This window comes from Mastigoproctus giganteus, chromosome 9 (genome assembly GCF_048544385.1).
Source record: "Mastigoproctus giganteus isolate SK-2022 chromosome 9, ASM4854438v1, whole genome shotgun sequence".
Classification (NCBI taxonomy): Eukaryota; Metazoa; Arthropoda; class Arachnida; order Uropygi; family Thelyphonidae; genus Mastigoproctus; species Mastigoproctus giganteus.
The window spans coordinates 110,405,370-110,424,296 of record NC_143583.1 but is presented as its reverse complement, the minus strand read 5'-3'; the positions used below and the strand labels follow the sequence as shown (position 1 = coordinate 110,424,296).

Here is an 18,927-nt window from a genome sequence, read left to right as displayed (position 1 = left end):
TAGAAGCATGAGAGAGAGAGAAAGGTTTGGGGGGGCACTGCCCCAGATGTGGGAACAGTATTCCATGGTAGGGTCTATTTGAAATTTGTACAGAGAAGTAGTTGTGTAGGAGAAAATTAACATTGAGGTCATAAGAGAAAACCCAGTTTTTTAGATGTTTGTTTTTTAGATGTAGAGAAGCAATGTTTGTGATGTTCTTATGCCAAGAGAGATTAGAAATCAGAGTAATCCCTAATAGAGATATGATCTTGTCTAGATATGAGTGTCATCAAAAATAAGCTAGGAGCAATAGGCTCCTTTTTGTGAAAAAGGAGCCTATTGCTCCTTTAAAAATATAAAACAGGACTGAGTTTTAGAAAGGTTAAAACTAACTTTATATTTACTCCATTAGAGAATTACCGGGAGATCAACATTTAAGAAATTGATGATGGATATTCAAGCAGGTGAAGCTGTGTGTGCAGGGTAAGGTTTCTCAAACTGGAAGGTGGAATGCAATGTACTGTCATCAGCAAAACTGTGGATAGGATTTCAAGTCAATGGAAGAAGGTCATTAATATACAAGAGGAAAAGGGTGGGACAAAGAAATGAACCTTGGAGAACACCAGAATTAGTGGAGAAGTTAGAAGATGGATCCATCTACCAAAACCTGCAATGAGCAGACAGAAAAAACTGGATACAGAATTACAAAATATTAATTTGAAATCCTTAAGGTGGAAGCTTATTTAAAAGACAATGTCAAATATGGTCAGAGGCCTTAGAAATGTTGAGAGAAACTGCTCAAGTTTCAACAACTTTTCCATTGAATTTGTCCATAGATGAGTAACATAAACCAGAATGCATCAGTAGATCAATGTTGATGGGATCCATATTGGCCATCACTGATCAGATTGAAGGTTTTGAAGCAGTTTAGAAGTTGGCAGTTGATAGATTTCTCCATTTTTTTTTTTTTTTTTTTTTTTTTTTTGTAAAGAGTAGAGGTAAGTGCAATGGGACAATAATTGGATGGGAAAGGTTTATCACCCTTTTTAGCAACTGTTTGGATATGAGCAAATTTCCGAAAAGAAGGAAAAACAAGAGTGGAATAAGATAGTGTGAAAAGACAGCACAGAGCAGGAGCACATGTTTTGAGAACAAGAAGAGAAATACCATCAAGACCTGGAGCTTTTTTGGAATCAAGGTTGTTCAACATTCTTCTGATGTCCCTTTGATGAATGAGCACAGGAGGCATTGAATGGAGTGTACTGGGAACGGTAGGAAGTGGTTTACCAAGATCATCAGTACAAGAGTTAGAAGAAAAGTAGGATGCTAACAGGTTGGCTTTATCTTTAGTTGAAGTGCCAATAGAACCACTGGATTTTAATAGAGATGGGAGTATAAATGGGCAAAAGTTGTGGCCAATAGCTTTGGCAAGAGACCAGAATGTTCAACTGCCACTTAGGCAGGAAGCAAGTTTTCTACTAGTAGAAGACTTGCTTCTTGCCCAAATTTTCTACTCTCAAAATCTACTAGTAGATTAAATTAGATTTTGATTGATTAATAGCTGCTTTACAATTGTTGCAAGCTTTATTGTAGGCATTAAAATGAAACTGGAGATTTGGATGCAAGCCAGTTATGCTATGCAACATTTCTTAACTTGAATAGTATCAGCACATTTATTGGAAAACCATGGTTTACATAAAGGATGAGATTTTAAAGTGGAATGCAGAATAAAGGATTTCATCCCCACAAGAATAATTTCACTGACATGATCTGAGCAAACATTGACATCAGAAGATTTAAAACAGTAATCGAATCAGAGAAAAGAAAATAGAAATCTTATATCATCCCATTTTGCATTCTTGTAATGCCAAACTACACAAGACTGGAAGTGGCTACAAGAGGACTCCATTGGGGAAGAGAACATTACCAATTTTTTATTGGAAGTGCCTAGAGGACCACTTACCTTGACATATACTTTGATCTCACCAGAATCATCCAGAAAAACAGCTTTTTGTACCATTAATTTCCTATAACTTTTCTTGAAGCTACAAATTATCCCTAAATTCAGTTGTTGCAACTTTTAGATTTAGGGATAATTAAAAAAATAATAATAAAATATACAACATATTCTTCAAGTGCAGGTTCAAGGGTTGTGTGAGACACAGGTCCAAGAAAAATATTTTCATGTTTTGTTAGCCAAATTTAGTTCCTAGAGCATGTGGCTGATCTTCAAAAACAAACACTTAGCATTAGCATTAGTAGAGGCATACGATGCAAGAAAGCAAGCTTATGCAGCATCAGCCAAAAAAAAAAAAAAAAAAAAAACCCGCTCCCATTTCACTCCTCCCTTTGTTCCAAATACTTGTCCAGCTCAGCCTTAAATTTATTTAGGCCATCAACTTCCACAACAAACGATGGAAGTCTGTTCCACCAATTAACTATCCACTGGCTAAAGGAAAACTTCTGCACATCTATCCTACAACTGTTTTTCCTCAATTTGAATTTATGCCCTCTCAGGTGATTATTCTGAGCAAGAGGAAGAATCCCATCAGCATTGAGCATGCTCAAACCATTCAAGGCTTTATACACCTCAATCAGATCACCTCGCAGGTGCCTAGTTCCCAAACACTGTAATCTGCAACACTTAAGCCTTCCTTCGTAAGAGCAATCTCCTTCGTTCCATTCACTAATCTTGTTACCTTCTCTGTACTCGTTTCAAAAAGCTCTACATCCTTCTTAAAATGAGGCCTCCAGACCTGTATATAGTACTCAAGGTGTGGCCTGACCATTGCCTTATACAAGGGGATAATCACCTCCTTATCCCTGCTAGAAAAATTCCTGTATATCATTGACAAGCCACCATGAGCTACTCTTGCAGACCATCTGCACTGCTCAGAAAACTTCATATCTGCCTGCACAATTACCCCCAGGTCCTTTTCATTCTCTACCACTGTCAGTGTCAGTGTAGTACCACAGAGTTCATACGTTACTCTGGGGGTTACTGCTTCCCATATGTAGTACTTTACATTTGTCAATGTTAAACTTCATTTGCCACCTCAGCCCATCTGCTCAACTTTTCTAGATCCTGTTGCAGTAGCATACTGTCATTAGTGTCCTTAACAACCCAGCCAACCTTCGTATCATCTGCAAACTTGGACATTAAGCCTGATATACCATCATCGGTATCATTTATAAATACAGAAAACAATACTGAACCCTGAGGGACTCCACTAATAACATTTGTCCACGAAGAGCAGTGTCCATCGATTACCACTCCAAATATTATCATATCCAAATATATGATATCAAAGTTATTCCCTGCATCCACTTCCTTTGTGATCACATCATAGTATCCAATCAAATTGGTCAGACAAGACCTCCCCTTAACAAAACCATGCTGTGTCTGAGCTATAACTGAAGTCTTGTCTAGATGAACCTGCAGTGCTTTTTTAACCAGTACCTCCATTAATTTCCCTGGAACAGAAGTTAAACAGGTCTATAATTACTTGTATCCTCCTTTGTGAATTGGGGTCACATTTGCACATCTCTAGTCCATGGGTACCTTCCCTGAGTCCAAGGAAACTCTCATAATTATGGCTAAGGGTTTGCTTATTTCCTTTGCTGCCTCCTTTAATATAACTGGATAGATCCCATCCACCACGAGTGCCTTTTTTATGTTTATCTTCAACAATTTCTCCTCCACTTTACTCTCAGTTATTACAAAATCATCTAGCTCACTGCCGGTGTTTAATTCACCTCTGGCATTCCCCTCCCTGAATAACTCCTCATGTGTGAATGTAGATGCAAAATACTCATTTAATTTGTTAACCACCTGAGCAGGATCATCAACAGTTGAACCATCAATATCCAGTGGACCAATCTGATTCATCCCTTTCCTTCTGGAGTACACATAGGTAAAGAACTCTTTGCTGTTTTTCTTTGCATCCTTTGCCTGCCTAATCTCCTTTGTGACTTGGTTACAAGACCAGCTTATATCTATCATAGGCTTCTATGTCACCTATTAATTTATATGTATCCCATGCATAAAGTAAAAAGTAAAGTGCAGCCATTATCAACCCACTGCAGGATGGAAGCCTCCTCAACAATTCATGCTGAGGGAAATGGACCATAATCTGCCACTCTGGTCCAGTGCGGGTTGGCAGATCGACCATATTCAGCAGTCAGGGGCTTGAACCCCGGTCTACTCAAAGAGCGTGTGCTACTGCACTCCCGCTCCTGGCCACTCGTCATGCTTATGTCATCCATGCTTTTGAATAGCAAATTCAGTGGCAAAATGCATACAGCCTTAACTTTTTTTTTTTAAGACTGTATGGATTTCAGTATTTATGAACAGCTAATGTCTTAAGTTTCTCTGTTCCATCAGCATCAGTAATTAGCAGTACCAAATGTTATTTACTCATCTTCTCTCCATGTCAGTGCTTGCCTTTCAAGCATGTCGGTTTTCCAGGCATGGCATTATAAAACATCTCTGTTTCATTCAAGTTTAAAATGTTTGTGTCTGTGCTTTTTTCCCCACACAATGCTTTGTATACCTTTTAAAAATATTCCTACCTCTATATTTATAAATGTCATAAAAATTTATACATTTGTAAATGTTATTTTGTTGCTAATAAGATCGCTATCACGTATACCTGTAACTGTTTTTACTTTTAGTAACCCTAATACAGTCCATATTTATTTATTCCACAAGGACCCCCAGCAGGTCTTGATATCCCTATAACACCTTGCCTTCCAGGCTGCTTGCATGTTCTAATAGAAGTAGTGCAAAAATCACTTTCACCTCTGCCTGTGGCTGTTGTTAATTTATTAGTCTGTGCATCCTCCAAGGCTAGCAGTTTTTCAACCCACCTAACACTGCCACGATAGCATCTGCAAATATTCTTGCTCCCTTTCTATTTAAGTGTATCCCATCTCTGTAGAAACACTCTCCTGTTAACAAGCACAGATGACTGAAAAATTATGCCCCATGAGCCTTGCATAATCTCTCCAGGACTGAGATGATTGATAAGGCTCTCATAGTGTACTCTGTCCTATCGTGTTTGCACTGAATTTCAGACAATTTCAATTCTAACTCTTGACTTTTTCCCAGCATTGCTGTCTACTTGTTAATCTTCTTCTTAGGATTTATTCCATTATTACAATGGTTCTGCTCGACCAAACATTGAAAAGTCATTCCTTATTCTTTTTTTTTTTCCATTTTCTTCTATCTTTTCAATCTCTGTCCACCAGTCCTCTTCTATTCATGGCTGCTCTCACACCTTATATCCACGTCCTTCTTGGTCTTCCTCTCTTTTTCCTTCTCCATGGCATCCATTCCATGACTCCTCTGGGCCATCTGTTGTCCTCCATTCTCTTCACATGACCAAACCACTCCAATCTTTTCTCAGTTTTATTCGTGATGGTTTTTTGGACATTCATTATATTCCTTATCATGTCATTTCTAACTTTTTCAGTCCTAAACTTTCTTGTCGATTTTCATCAAAAATCTATCTCAACTGCTAGTAGTTTATTTTTTTTTTGTCTTTCAGTTATATATATATAATTGTATTATATATTCAAATATATAATTGCATTATATATTTGATGTTTAGTTTTGTTAATGTTTTCATTCCATAGCACAGAATTAAGCATTCCTATGACCTTTCTACCTTCACCCTGTCTGCTCTCAATTTTCTGTGCAGTTGATCCATCAGCCTGAATAATTGCACCCAGGTATTTAAATTGCTGTACAGTTTTCACCTATATTCCATCTAAATTATCATTCTTCTTTTCCTTGGTGATTCCCTTCTACTCTTCTCTCTCTCTCTCTCTCTCTCTCTCTCTTAGGGTAACTTAGAAAATTTTTTTTTTTTTTTTTTTTTTTTTTTTTGGCTGGTGCAGCAAAAGCCTCAGGCTTCCTTGCACCATATGGCTAATGATAATAATAATAATCCAGAACCTCCTCACTTTGATTCATGTACTCTGTCTTATTAAAATGAACTGTCAGTCCCCGTGTTTTATATTCTTCTAGTAACTTTCTGCCCATGTAGTTTACATCATCATTGTCCTGTGCTACCACAACTTGGTCATCTGCAAACAGCAGATTGTAAAAGTACTTATTTTGACCAAGGTGAACACCCATTGAACTACATTTCTGTGACCATGTTCTGAGAATAACTTCCAGGCTTAAACCAAGTAGGTGACAAACAGCATCCTTGAAGTAGTCCTTTGGAAGTCTTAAATTTTCCTGATTTTTTTGAACCAATTTTTATAATTGTTAATTAAATCATCAAATCTCAAGTATATGTCTCTCTCTCTCTCTCTCTCTCTCTCTCTCTCTCTCTCTCTCTCTCTCTCTCTCTCTCTCAATAAATGTGCTAGCAAAGTAGGAAATATTTTGCTTCCTTGACATATGACTGTCAAACATTTAAAGTACAGGAATACCTTGCATAGTGCGGTTAATTCATGTCAAAAAAATACCGTGCTATGCGAAACAATGCTGATCTGAGGTATTATTAGTATGTATTTTAATGTAATGTGTTCTGGCAATTTAATTATATGGGTCGAGTTGCAAAAATATTTAGGTGTTTGTGTACTATAAATTGATGCACACAAAGTTCTTGCAAAAGAAAGAGACTAAAATGATAAAAATGAAAAATACTAGCGAGTACAGTACAAATGATTTTTATTGCAGCATGTACATACCAAGAGAAGATAAGTTAAGTATGTTCTGTGTTTCTATTTTGAGAAATAACTGATCAGCTTAGTTTGCACAGTTTTTTCTTCTTTTTAACTGCATACATCTCTTTATAACATCAAATATCATTTTGCAACGCCTGCCTACTTTCATACCTCGTTCGATGTTTGGATCTTCTGTCATTATCAATTCACAAACTTCATCTACTTTAGCAATCAACTAGTTAAAAAACAAATATGTTTTTTAACAATTCATCAATTGTGAACTCTTTCTTTTTTTTTTTTTTTTTTTTTTGTTAGTTGTTGGCACATCGGCTTCTGTGGCCATAATGCAGCTCCCATGGTTTTTGCACTACTCTGATCCAAGCTCGAGGCGAGATTCGAACCCATGACCTTTCGGTTGCCGGGCAGGCACTTTACCACCCGGCTAGCCCAGTCTGCGTGAACTCTTTCACGGATGTAACATTTTCTTCTTCATATAAGCGTTGGTGCTCCATTTCGAAGTGTTTCATCAGCATGGTCATCGGAACGAGAGTCAGTGCATTGACGCACACTCCAAGATGATCTTTCCCAAGCTGCACAATGTTTTCAGAAACTGTTTTGATTCGGGATTCAAAACTGGTACAATTAACATTGGCGCAATTCGGTAAAATATTTTTCATTTTTCAAAACAACTCTCATGTTGTTCGCAGTTACTTCAAGCCATGATTCACATATGTTTTCGATAGCATTTCAGATATTGTAACGTTTCCAAAATTCACATAAAGATATGGCATTTTCTCCCATTATTGTTACATTAATTGCTTGTCCAAAGGTACGTCTTAAATAAAAAGCCTTAAATGTGGCAATGATGCCGTGATCCATTGGTTTTTTTTTTTTTTTTTTTATGAGAACCCCAAACACGAGAGGTATTATAACCTATAGTACTTAGTACCGTGCTTGGGTTGGAGGTTGAGAAGACGAAAGAAGATATTTGTTGATATTGGACTTGAACTTCTGTAGATTGTAATTTTCAGGAAATACGTATGAAGGAAGGTTGTTCCAGAAAATGGCAGTTGAATGAATAAATGAGGAAGATGAAAATTTGGTTCTGTGGGTTTGAAGTTGGACAGTAAATGGATGTTGGCTGGTGGCGGCACGTGTTCGGACTGTTTTGAAAGAGAGAGCGGGAATTATAGAAGCCAATTCAGAAGAACAGTGCCCATGGAAGTATCTGTAGAAGAGGCATGCAGCAGAAACAGTGCGTCTATGAGAAAGCGAGTGGAGAGACTCTGTTAGAGATGAATCATTAATTAACCTAACTGCCCTCTTCTGAATGGAATCAAGAAGCCTGAGAGAGGTTTTGGGGGCACCACCCCAGATGTGGGAACAATATTCCATGGCAGGGCGGATTTGCGATTTATACAGAGTGGGCAGCTGTTTGGGAGAAAAGTAACACCGAGAGCGAAAGAGAAAACCAAGTTTTTTAGATGCAGAGGAAGCAATATTTGTAATGTGCTTGTGCCAAGAGAGATTAGAAGTCAGGGTAATCCCCAAAAGAGATATATCATTTTGCCTAGAAATCGGAGTGTCACTAAAGATAAGCATAGGAGCAGAAGAATCCTTTTTGCGAGATATAAGACAAGATTGAGTTTTAGAAGGGTTGAAATCAACTAAGTTGTCTTTGCCCCACTGGAGAATTACCTGAAGATCGGCATTTAAGGAATTGGCAACAGATTTTCGAGAACTTGAAGCTGATTGAGTTGGACAAGGTTTCTCAAAATGGAAAGTTGAATGCAATGTGCTATCATCGGCAAAACTATGGATAGGATTTCCAGTCAATGGAAGAAGGTCATTGATATACAAGAGGAAAAGAGTGGGGGAAAGAACTGAACCTTGGGGGACACCGGCATTAGTGGAGAAGTTAGAAGACAGAGAGCCATCTACCATCACCCTCAGTGAGCGATCAGAGAGAAAACTGGATAACCAATTACTAAAAACAGTTGGCAAACCATAAGATGGAAGCTTGTTTAGAAGACCTTTATGCCAAACACGATCAAAAGCCTTTGAGATGTCAAGAGCAACTACTTGTGTTTCACCGAACCTTTCCATTGAATTAGTCCATAAATGGGTAACATAAGCCAGAATATCACCAGTGGATCGACACTGACGGAATCCATACTGGCGATCGTTGATCAGACGGAAGGTTTCTAGGTAGTTTAAGAGTTGGGGGTTAATTGATTTCTCCATTACTTTAGAAAGAGTAGAAGTAATTGCAATGGGACGATAATTGGATGGGAGGGATTTGTCACCCTTTTTAGGAACTGGCTGGATATGAGCAAATTTCCAAGCAGAAGGAAAAACACCTTTGGAATAAGAAAGTGAAAAAAGGCGGCAAAGAATAGGAGTAAGTTCAGGAGCACAGGTTTTGAGAACAAGTGGAGAAATACCATCAGGACCTGGAGCTTTCTTAGCATCAAGATTCATCAAAATCCTTCTGATATCCTTTTGACGGAAGACCACAGGAGGCATTGAATGGAGCGTGTTAGGAATGGTGGGAGGTGTTTTACCAAGATCATTAATACATGAGCTCGAAGAAAAATGGGATGCTAGCAGGTCAGCTTTATCCTTGGCTGAAGTGACAACAGAACCATCTGGTTTGGACAGAGGTGGGCAAAAGTTGCGGCCAATAGCTTTGGCAAGAGACCAGAATGCTCGGCTACCATTAGGGCAAGAAGCAAGTTTTCTACTCTTAGCCTGTTCAAACTCTAGTTTGGACTGATTAATAACTGCTTTACAATTGTTGCGAGCTTTGGTGTAGGCAGAAAATGAAACTGAAGAATTAGAAACAAGCCAATTACGATATGCAACGTTCTTCTCTTGGACAGCCTTAGCACATTTATTGGAAAACCAAGGTTTAGATAAAGGACGAGATTTTAAAGTGGAGTGTGGGATAAAGGATTCCATTCCTGCAAGAATAATTTCACTGACACGATCTGAGCAAACGTTGACATCAGAACTTTTGAAACGGTAATCCGACCAAGGAAAAGAAGAAAAGAAGTCTCGCAGGTCATCCCATTTTGCATTCTTGTAATGCCAAACAATACGAGGTTCGGAATAGCCATGAGATAAAGGTTCCATTGGAGAAGAGACAATCACCAAGTTGTGATCTGAAGTGCCTAAAGGACCTCTCACTTCAACCTTGTACTTAGAAGGATTGTTTGTGAGAAAAAGATCAAGCGTATTGGCTGTATGATTAGGATTGTCCGGTATTCTTGTAGGTAAATGAACAATCTGTGCTAGGTCATTAGTAATTGCAAAAGCCTCAGCATCTCGACCTGCTGGGTCGGTGTGACTAGAAAATGGAAGCCAGCTGGAGTTGTGAACGTTAAAATCACCAAGGAAAATTACCTCACTGTTAGGAAAGTTGGACTGGAGAAAGTCAAGTTGCAAAGAGAGGAAGTCAAAGAGCTCCAAGTGATTAGTGGAGTTGGGAGAACGGTAGAGACAACAGATGAATTTTACACAATGAGGTAGAGAGATTTTAAGCCAGAGAAGATCAAAGAGAGCAGATTCCAAATTGCCAAGTCTCTGACAGGGAATATCAGAACGGACATATGCACAAGTACCACCTTTGAGGCGAAAGCGATCATACAGCAAATAATTTGGACATCTGAGATGAGCAGTAGTTGAATCAACTGATAACTGAGATTCAGTCAGAAAAAGTACATGGGGTTTGGAAGACCGCAAGTGGAAATGGACATCGTTGAGATTAGAATTGAGACCACGTATATTTGTGAAATGAATTAGGAAGTCCTTGGGAGGTTTAGATCTTTTCGCAGATAAGCTTGCTCTATTATTTTGACAATTCATGGTGTATTCAATAGTAAGAAAAAGTGAGTGGGACATGCTGTATGAAGTAATGAAATTTTTGGATATGGCGTACATGTGGTAAGAATATACCCAGATCCTTGACATAACGTGGCCTCGACAATGCTCCCCGCATACACACTACTCGGACTCCCTCCAGTCACTATCTGGCAGAGTAGAGGTAGCAAGATTATACACTAGCTGATCCGGAAGCTTCCTAGAGAGTTACCAATAGGTTCAGTCCGGTGTACTAACTAGCGGCCGGCCTGCGAACACCGTTTTAGAGCTGTACCCTCGAAATGTAAGGAATATTGGATCTCGCCACGACATTCATCATAACCTCAAAAATCATCAATCATACTGCATGATGGAAGAGATAGGGAAGGGTTGGCCGGAACTTAGCTCTAGAGACTAAACATGGGTTCCACCACTTCAAGCCTCCAATAAGCAAAGTGGTGGTATTTCACCGGTTGATGAGAGTCATCTACCACCTAGTACTGCCTGGTAACATAGAGGGGCGGCGTTCCTCCATGTGGTGTGGGCGCCACACCTCGACCCCTGCTTACGTTGGTTCACACCTGGGTGGTCACCCACCATGTACTTGTGCATGAAGGTTATACCCAGGATTACTAACAGTCCCACCATCGTGAAGGTGCAAGCAGAGGATTTGGCTGTCATAGACCGTCCGGACTTCGCCGAAATTGGGTCCACTTTGACTTGAGTGTCACCCGAATATCAGTTCCATCAGCGTTTTAGACTCCCAGGTAGCAAGAACAGCTTGTCTGGCATATCTGAGAGAATGTCTGTGACCAACCTCAAGGACCAAACCAGTTGTAACAAAGAAGTTGCATTCAGTGGCAGAAAAATAAAATTGACATTTCTGTTCAGGTCCATAAGATAAGTAGGATGACCTGGCACATTGTCTAATAGTAACAGAATTTTAAAGTCCATTTTATTGTCTTTGCAATAGCATTTAACTGCAGGGCAAAAATAATTTACAAACCAATCTTCAAAGAGCTGTTTCATTACCCAGGCTTTCCTATTTGACTGCCAATATAACAGGAAGAGTATTTTTTGAAAAGGTTTTTAGAACCATTGGATTTTCTGATTTATATACCAGCATAAGCTTTAATTTAAAGTCTCCAGATGCATTTCCACCTAGCAAAAAGGTTAATCGATCTTTGGCGGCTTTGTATCCTCGTTGGGTTGATTCTTTTTCTGCCAAGTAAGTGCGTGACGGCATCTTCTTCCAAAATAACCCTGTTTCATCCACATTGAAAATTTTTTCATCCTTGTAACCATTATCTTCAATTAGTTTGTTTAGATCGTCATAAAATCTTGCAGCTGCTTCATTGTCAGCACTGACACTCTCACTACTAAGTCAAACATTGTGGAGCCCCATATGTTTTTTAAACTTGTAAAACCAACCACGGCTTGCACAAAACTTTCCTCTTCCTTGTCATTTTCTTTTGTTAGTAGTGAATAGAGACTGCTTGAATCGTCATCTGACTTAATGGAATTCTTTTCTGGTTAGTCTTCAATCCATAACATTAACAGATATTCCATATTATATATTTCAGAGCTACAATTTTTAACATATAAGATTCTGTTGCCATTCCATGTTCTTTTATTTTATCTTTATTCTTTAGAAGCATTCGTACTGATGATTCGTTCATATTCTTGTCCCATGCTATCTTAGCATATTGATGCACCATTTTCATATTGTTTTATAATTTCTAGTTTATCATCTAGTGTCGACCATTTACGTTTATAAGAGCACTCAACACCATCACATTTCTTCTTTCCACCTATATTTGTGTATAAAGGTGTAATGTTTTTAAAAAATAATCTTTAATAAAAATACACAGTGAAAAATATTTGTACAGCTTACGCACAGCCAATGACCTCACCACTCGGAATCTAGAGTGATTACTAATGTATGAATGCTAGCAGAGTCCATATATAAAGGGAGTTGCAACAACAGTCAGCGTGGCCTTGAATCCATAACACATTGGCTTACATACTGGCATTACAATATATACATACATATCAAATGTATTGGTGCATAATGCAGTTAATTTTTTTTCAATTTGTAAACTGCACTATAGTGAAACCCGTGCTGTTCAAAACCGCACTTTGTGAGGTATTCCAGTATTTCGGGGGCGCCTCCATAGCCAGGTGGGAAGGAGCAGTAGGGGTTCGAGCCCATCACCACCAAATACAGAAGATTCGGAAAGGTCAGGGAATGACCACCGCATATCCCGGAGCAATGTGGCCTTAGTTGCTAATGCTCCTTAAAACCAAAAAAACAACCAGTATTTCGCTTTTATTTTATTTTGAAAAAACACAAATGGTTAAATTAATGCTGGTGTTCACATAATCACACAAATGATGATTTGGTAGGAAGGCTAAGGATTGGACATATGTACCTCACTCACCTGTATCTATTAACCAATGACAGCACTACTCAATGTACATCATATCAAGTACAACTGACCATTCACCATTTGTTAGTGGACTGTCCCCACTTTCAAAACATCCGCTTAAACACCTTTAAATCAATTGTTAATACACAGTCATCAGTAAATTTATTGCAGATTCTTGGAGATGATCCTAATAAAGAACTGTTTGCTTTCCTAAATCATATAGGAATATATCATAAAATATAGTTATATTAATGAAGCTGATATTTCATATTCACCATCAGAAAGACACAATATGGCCCTGGCAGCCTATGTGTCATTAAATTCAACAACGACAATGATGATTTGGTGGTGTGTTTTTTTTTTGTAATATATTGTTTTGCAATATGCAGCTAAGTTAATAACAGCAAAATTTATACTGATTCCTGATTCTTTTTTTTTTTTTTTTTATTATACCCTTCCCCAATTAGAGAGTGGTTAATAAATAAAGCAGTGGAAAGAAAAATTTCTCGAATGCAGACTGTAATTGATTTAGGACGTATGATACGTGACAGAAAAAATTTACCATTCAAGGTAAATAATTAGTTAATACCATCTTGCTTATCTAATTGTAACTATCATTATTATAGAACAGAGGTGGCCAAACTGTGACTTGCCTGCCACATGCAGCTCTTGACATTCGAAGTACAATTCTTGGAGAAATATGGTTGGAGCAGTTCATGCTTTAAAATAATATTTTGTACCTACAAGAAATTAACAACTGAATATCTAACAATTTTAATAACCAGTTGATCATTTGACATCTCGAAATTTGTACACAAATTTCTAACTCTAACTATTTCTTGCTCGTACAAAAATATATGGAGCCTTCATTTTCAAAAGGTTTATAATGCTTTGATGGGAGAGGTAAGAACTGCCTATAATCTTTTCCTCTTCTTTTTCTGTTTATTAGTATTTGTTTTACAGAAGCTTGCTCTCATAATAATTTCATAATGTGGTGCCTTTATTAAATTAAATTTATTTTATTTATTAAATGATATGCATTAATGATTATTAAATGATTAATGCATATCATATGTACATTTTGTTTGATAGAAAAATAAGATGTATAATTAAGGCTCTTAAGCCTTTAAAGTTAACTTGTGCTGCTGCTTTCAGATTCACAAAGCTTGGCCACCCCTGGTACAGAATATCAATTTTTGCATAATTATTTTAAATGGTTGTTTATTTATATTTTTCTATTAACAAAGTTGATCTTTAAGTTTCAGTATGATCAAGTAATATGAAAATCTGTTGTTCATCTTCAAACCAGTTTTATAATAGACTTCTTATAATTATCTAATCCTTTTGAAACTTATAGAATGAAACCTATTTGTGTATACTTTGCTTTCACTGGATAGATGAAAAAAACTAATTTTTTCATTTCTTATCTTTAATATTTTTTTGCTGTGTTGTCCAACACTACATGGCTCTCCTGTACTGTGATGTAAATTGCCACTGAAATGATTTTTAAAATTGTAGCAGAGCATTGCAGATAAATATGTTATCTCTGTGCTTTTATCTCTCTCTCTCTCTCTCTCTCTCTCTCTCTCTCTCTCTCTCCTGTTGTTTTAAATGAGTGGCTTTCCTCTTGATCATTGATCAAAACAAATAAACTTTGATTTGATCTATGTAGACTTTTAAAATGTACACCAAGATGGTATTTTGATGCTTGATCAAACCAGAAAGCTGTTAGATTATGGGATACTATATTGTGTATGTGTGACTGTATATATATATATAAATAATAATAATTATGAATAATAAAATTAAAATTAAGTAGAGAAAATGGATTTGAATTTGAATAGCGATAAAATGAATTATCGATAATATGAATTATGGATCAGGGACACTGCAAGAGCAAAGGTACCCTACAACCATAATGTATATATAAAATTATTTTTAAAGTTATGTGTAGAATGTAGTAGGTATAAATCTATAATATAACTAATGCTAATAATGAAAATACCGTGTACCCTGGGAGCGATATATGTTGATTAAAGGGGGAAGAACGGAAAAGAAAAATGTAACGTTATAAACAAAGTGCGAATTTTGAAAAAATGTAAATTTTGAAAAGAACGACCAAGGTAGAAATAGCAGATTTTTGAAAAGAACGACCAAGGTAGAAATAGCATTGCAGTATCTTTCATAATTTCTGTGTCTTCTTCAGAGGTCATCCACCCAAATTATGAAAAAGAACAGCAATACCCTTACTTCTGTTTCTGACATGTTCTGTATGTCAAAAAACACGTGTACGAAGACACGTGGTAAAAACTAAAATAATTTAGAATATAAATTTTGAATAAATAAATAAAATACAAGTTAAGCAAAAATATTATGCCAAAAGTATAACATGCAGAACATGGATGACCTTACAGAAGTAAGTGGCCCGTCAAAAAGGTGAAGACAAAGGAAGGTAGTGTCCGAATGACAAGAACTTACCGCTACTGGACGGGTTGACAGAAAAGACAGTGCCAGAGGCTAACCCGTGTATATATGCGAAGAAACGCTAGCGGCTCCTAGCGTTAGACGAATTTTGGTGTCTGTATATTATGTAATTTACGTAAGCAGTGGAGCTACGCTAGGTTAAAGTTAAGTACATGATGCTCAAACCCCGGGATAGCAAAGAAATAATAACTTACAAAGTAGCAGTAGAAGGTAGCTAAACTTTGTTAAGGCGAAAAAATATCGATTGGGTATAGTAAGAAAAATAGTACTCTGATATTGCTTTCGTTACACTAATGGCTCACAGAGCATAAAATATAGAATGTAGTAAAGCAAAAAGATGATTAAATTAGTGATATGTAGTTGGGCTAGGGTAGTTCGGGGTTGCAAACCCGTTCCTATAGTTAGGACCCTGAACGAATGTCCGAGAGTAGGTGCATCATGTACTTAAGTCAGTTGTGTTAAAAGTGTAACATATATATATAAGTTACAATTAACAATTAAATAAATAAATAAATCAAGATATAATTAAAATTAATTACAAGGTAATTACAAGGTAATACACTATGTATGGCCAATCGGTGGGTACAAGTTTTCCAGACCGTAAGACACCAAAGAGGCCTAGTGTATTGTATTTACACTATATATAAACTTGATGCGTATGGGAATAATTATTAGTTATAAACTAATAATGCTGTTTATATTGATATCTATTAAGTTCTTGTGCCTTAATATGTTAAGGGCTTTATTGATATGATGACGCAGGTATTTAATAGGAAAAAGATTTTTGGTCAGTTTACTGTATAATATTCTGATGTTATCAATAACTGTTGTTTTGTCGCTGCATATTGTTGCTATTCTGATGCATTGTGCTAAGATAACATTAGCATGTACCTGTTTGGAAATATTCCATTTGGAATTCCATTGTGTAAAGTTTACTATGCTAAAGTTGAATGCTTCACGTTTGTTGTACAAATTGATGGAGGCTATACCATTTTTTATATTGATGTCTAGATCCAAAAAATGGGCTGCTGTATCAGAATTGTTAGTTCTTTCTAGTACAAGTTCGTTAGGGTATAGATGTCCATAATCCTGGATGAAATTCGAGCAGTTAATTACTATGAGGTCATCTATATATCTGAATAGTAATAGTTCCTGAGGAAATGAAGTTTCTGACCAGTATAGATATAGGTTGGCTATAATGCATGAGGCTGGGCTGCCCATAGGTGTTCCATTGGTTTGTTGATATACTGTATTACCATCATATATGAAGTTATTGGAAATACATAAATTAAGTATGTTGTTCCAGTAATAGGTGTTGCAGGAAATAAAATTCTTCTGTTTATCATAGATATCTTTGAGTACCAATTTGAGATTGGTTTGATTGATACTGGTAAATAGGCTATGGAAATCAAAGGTTTGAATATTATTGACTGTATTACTTTGCAAAAATTTTAATACGGGTTGGTTGTTGCCTATGATTTTGCTGTTATGTATCTTTTGCATCAGTGGTTGCAGTAGTAGTTCAAGTGTTTTTCCAGATTTGTGTACATAACTATTTTTGCATGAGGTTATGAATCTGAAGCCTATTGGTTTTTTATGAAATTTAGGAATGAAGTAGATATAAGGTAAGCTGTAATTTCTTAAGTTGAGCTTTAGTTTTTTGTTGAAGGCCATTAGTTTTTTTGTAATGATATTACATGTACTGGAAATCGGTTTGTAGGTATTGCTTGAGTTAAGTTCATTAGTTAAAGTATATGTATAGAAATATTTGCAAATGAATGCAAAATTATTGGCTGCTTTATCTACCGGTGTGATTACGAAGTTTTTGTGAAATTCTAGCAGTTTTTGTTTTAATGTAGTCAAGTTGTAGTATGTGCCCTGATAATATAAATTTGAACTATGTAATGCATATTTATGTTTGAATAGGGCGAATGTATGGCTAATCCACATATGGTATGCTTCTATAGGCGTGTTATTTTTGTAGGCTAGTTGGAAGCAGTAGTTTAACAGGTCTTGATATAGCTGCTTATTGAAGTTGGATACGTTTATTTTGGTAGGCGGCCTGAATTTGAATCCTTGTGATAGTACATGTCTGAGCATTGGGTCCGTAACTATGTTTAGATTTCCTGTAATGATGTGTCCATAGTCTGGATCGATATATTGCTGCATGTTGTTTTGTTGACAAATGCAGTTATTGGTGTCTGTAATATGTGATGTTAAACTGGTAGCTATAGATTTGTAGTTGCAAGCTAATAATCCAAAGGGTTTATTATACTTATATCTTACTTTAATATAGCTAGGACTGGTATTTGGAAGTAGATGATTATGCTGATTTACAAGTTTATTGATATTAATGTTATCCATGATATGGTTGTTGAAGTTCAAAATAATGATTGATTCTTTATCATGTGTTGTAGAGCTTTTGTTTTTTAGGCTGAATTTACAAATATCATTTATTATATGAAAGAGATGTTTGGACTCGAAATTGAAAGTGCGTATGAATTTGTGTAATGCTTTCAGTATACTGTGTTTAGTACTGAAAAGTAAATTATGTATATCATTTACATTTATAATGTTTTTATCCCAGTTTTTAAGTGTGACTTCAAAATCACCTAATATATTACTGTGTTTGTTGCTGGTATTTTTAGATTTATGAGTACGTTTGCGAGGGTTCGTATGGAACTTTATTATATTAAATTTGTCATATATACAACAATCTGATAAGTTATTGGTAATAATTTTATGGTTGAATTTATTATTTAGACCATATGGGTATAATGTTTTTAATTTTAACATAAATATTTCTTCTTGTTTAGCTCTAATATTAGCGTTATTAATCTGTGCTAATATGGATATGTGTATATTGTTGAAGTTGTGAGATTGAAAATGCATATATTCTATTTCTTGTTCTATATTGTTAATATTTCTATTTAAGTAGTTATTGGTCAGATCTATGTTGATTAATTCTTAGGTGTAGCTTATTGCTGGTTTGTCCAACGTATTTTATATTACATGTTTTGCATGTTATGAGGTATATAACATTACTAGATTTACAAAAAGTAGGTTTTGATGCATCATTTGTAATATGTTGCGGGTGTATGCAGGGACAGGTTAAACAAAGTTTATTCTTGCACGTGTTGAATTTAAGTATATGGATCCCATATTTATCTAAGTTAGAAGCATTACATGCTGATGTGCTCTGACTTGTGTGTGTTAAATGTGTATGTTCAGAGTTACATCCGTGTTGCGGAGTACAGTACAGAGCATGTGTACCCAGGGTCAAATTTATCCTACTCTGCCCATGTAGTATTTTATCAAAGTTATCTGGTTCCATACATATAAGTTGCATAAAAATTACAATTAAAATTAAATTTAAAGTTACAATAATAATTAAAAGGACAACAGAATAAATAAAGTGTATGCGCAACCTGGAGTAGACTGTATTTTCAATATCAGGATAGTATGGTGAATATATTGCAAGTGAAAATCGAGT

The 18,927-nt window shown here is 36.2% G+C and overlaps 1 protein-coding gene across 2 annotated transcripts in view; it reads left to right on the top strand.

Moving 5' to 3' along the window:
- The window catches only part of IleRS (Isoleucyl-tRNA synthetase), a 430,056-nt gene that overhangs the window by 301,003 nt on the left and 110,126 nt on the right, over positions 1-18,927 (top strand). For both annotated transcript variants that reach the window (XM_090381523.1, XM_090381522.1), the window contains exon 23: positions 13,418-13,520. In XM_090381523.1, coding sequence (XP_090237649.1) covers positions 13,418-13,520 — 103 coding nt within the window. The remainder of the gene's footprint in view (positions 1-13,417; positions 13,521-18,927) is intronic.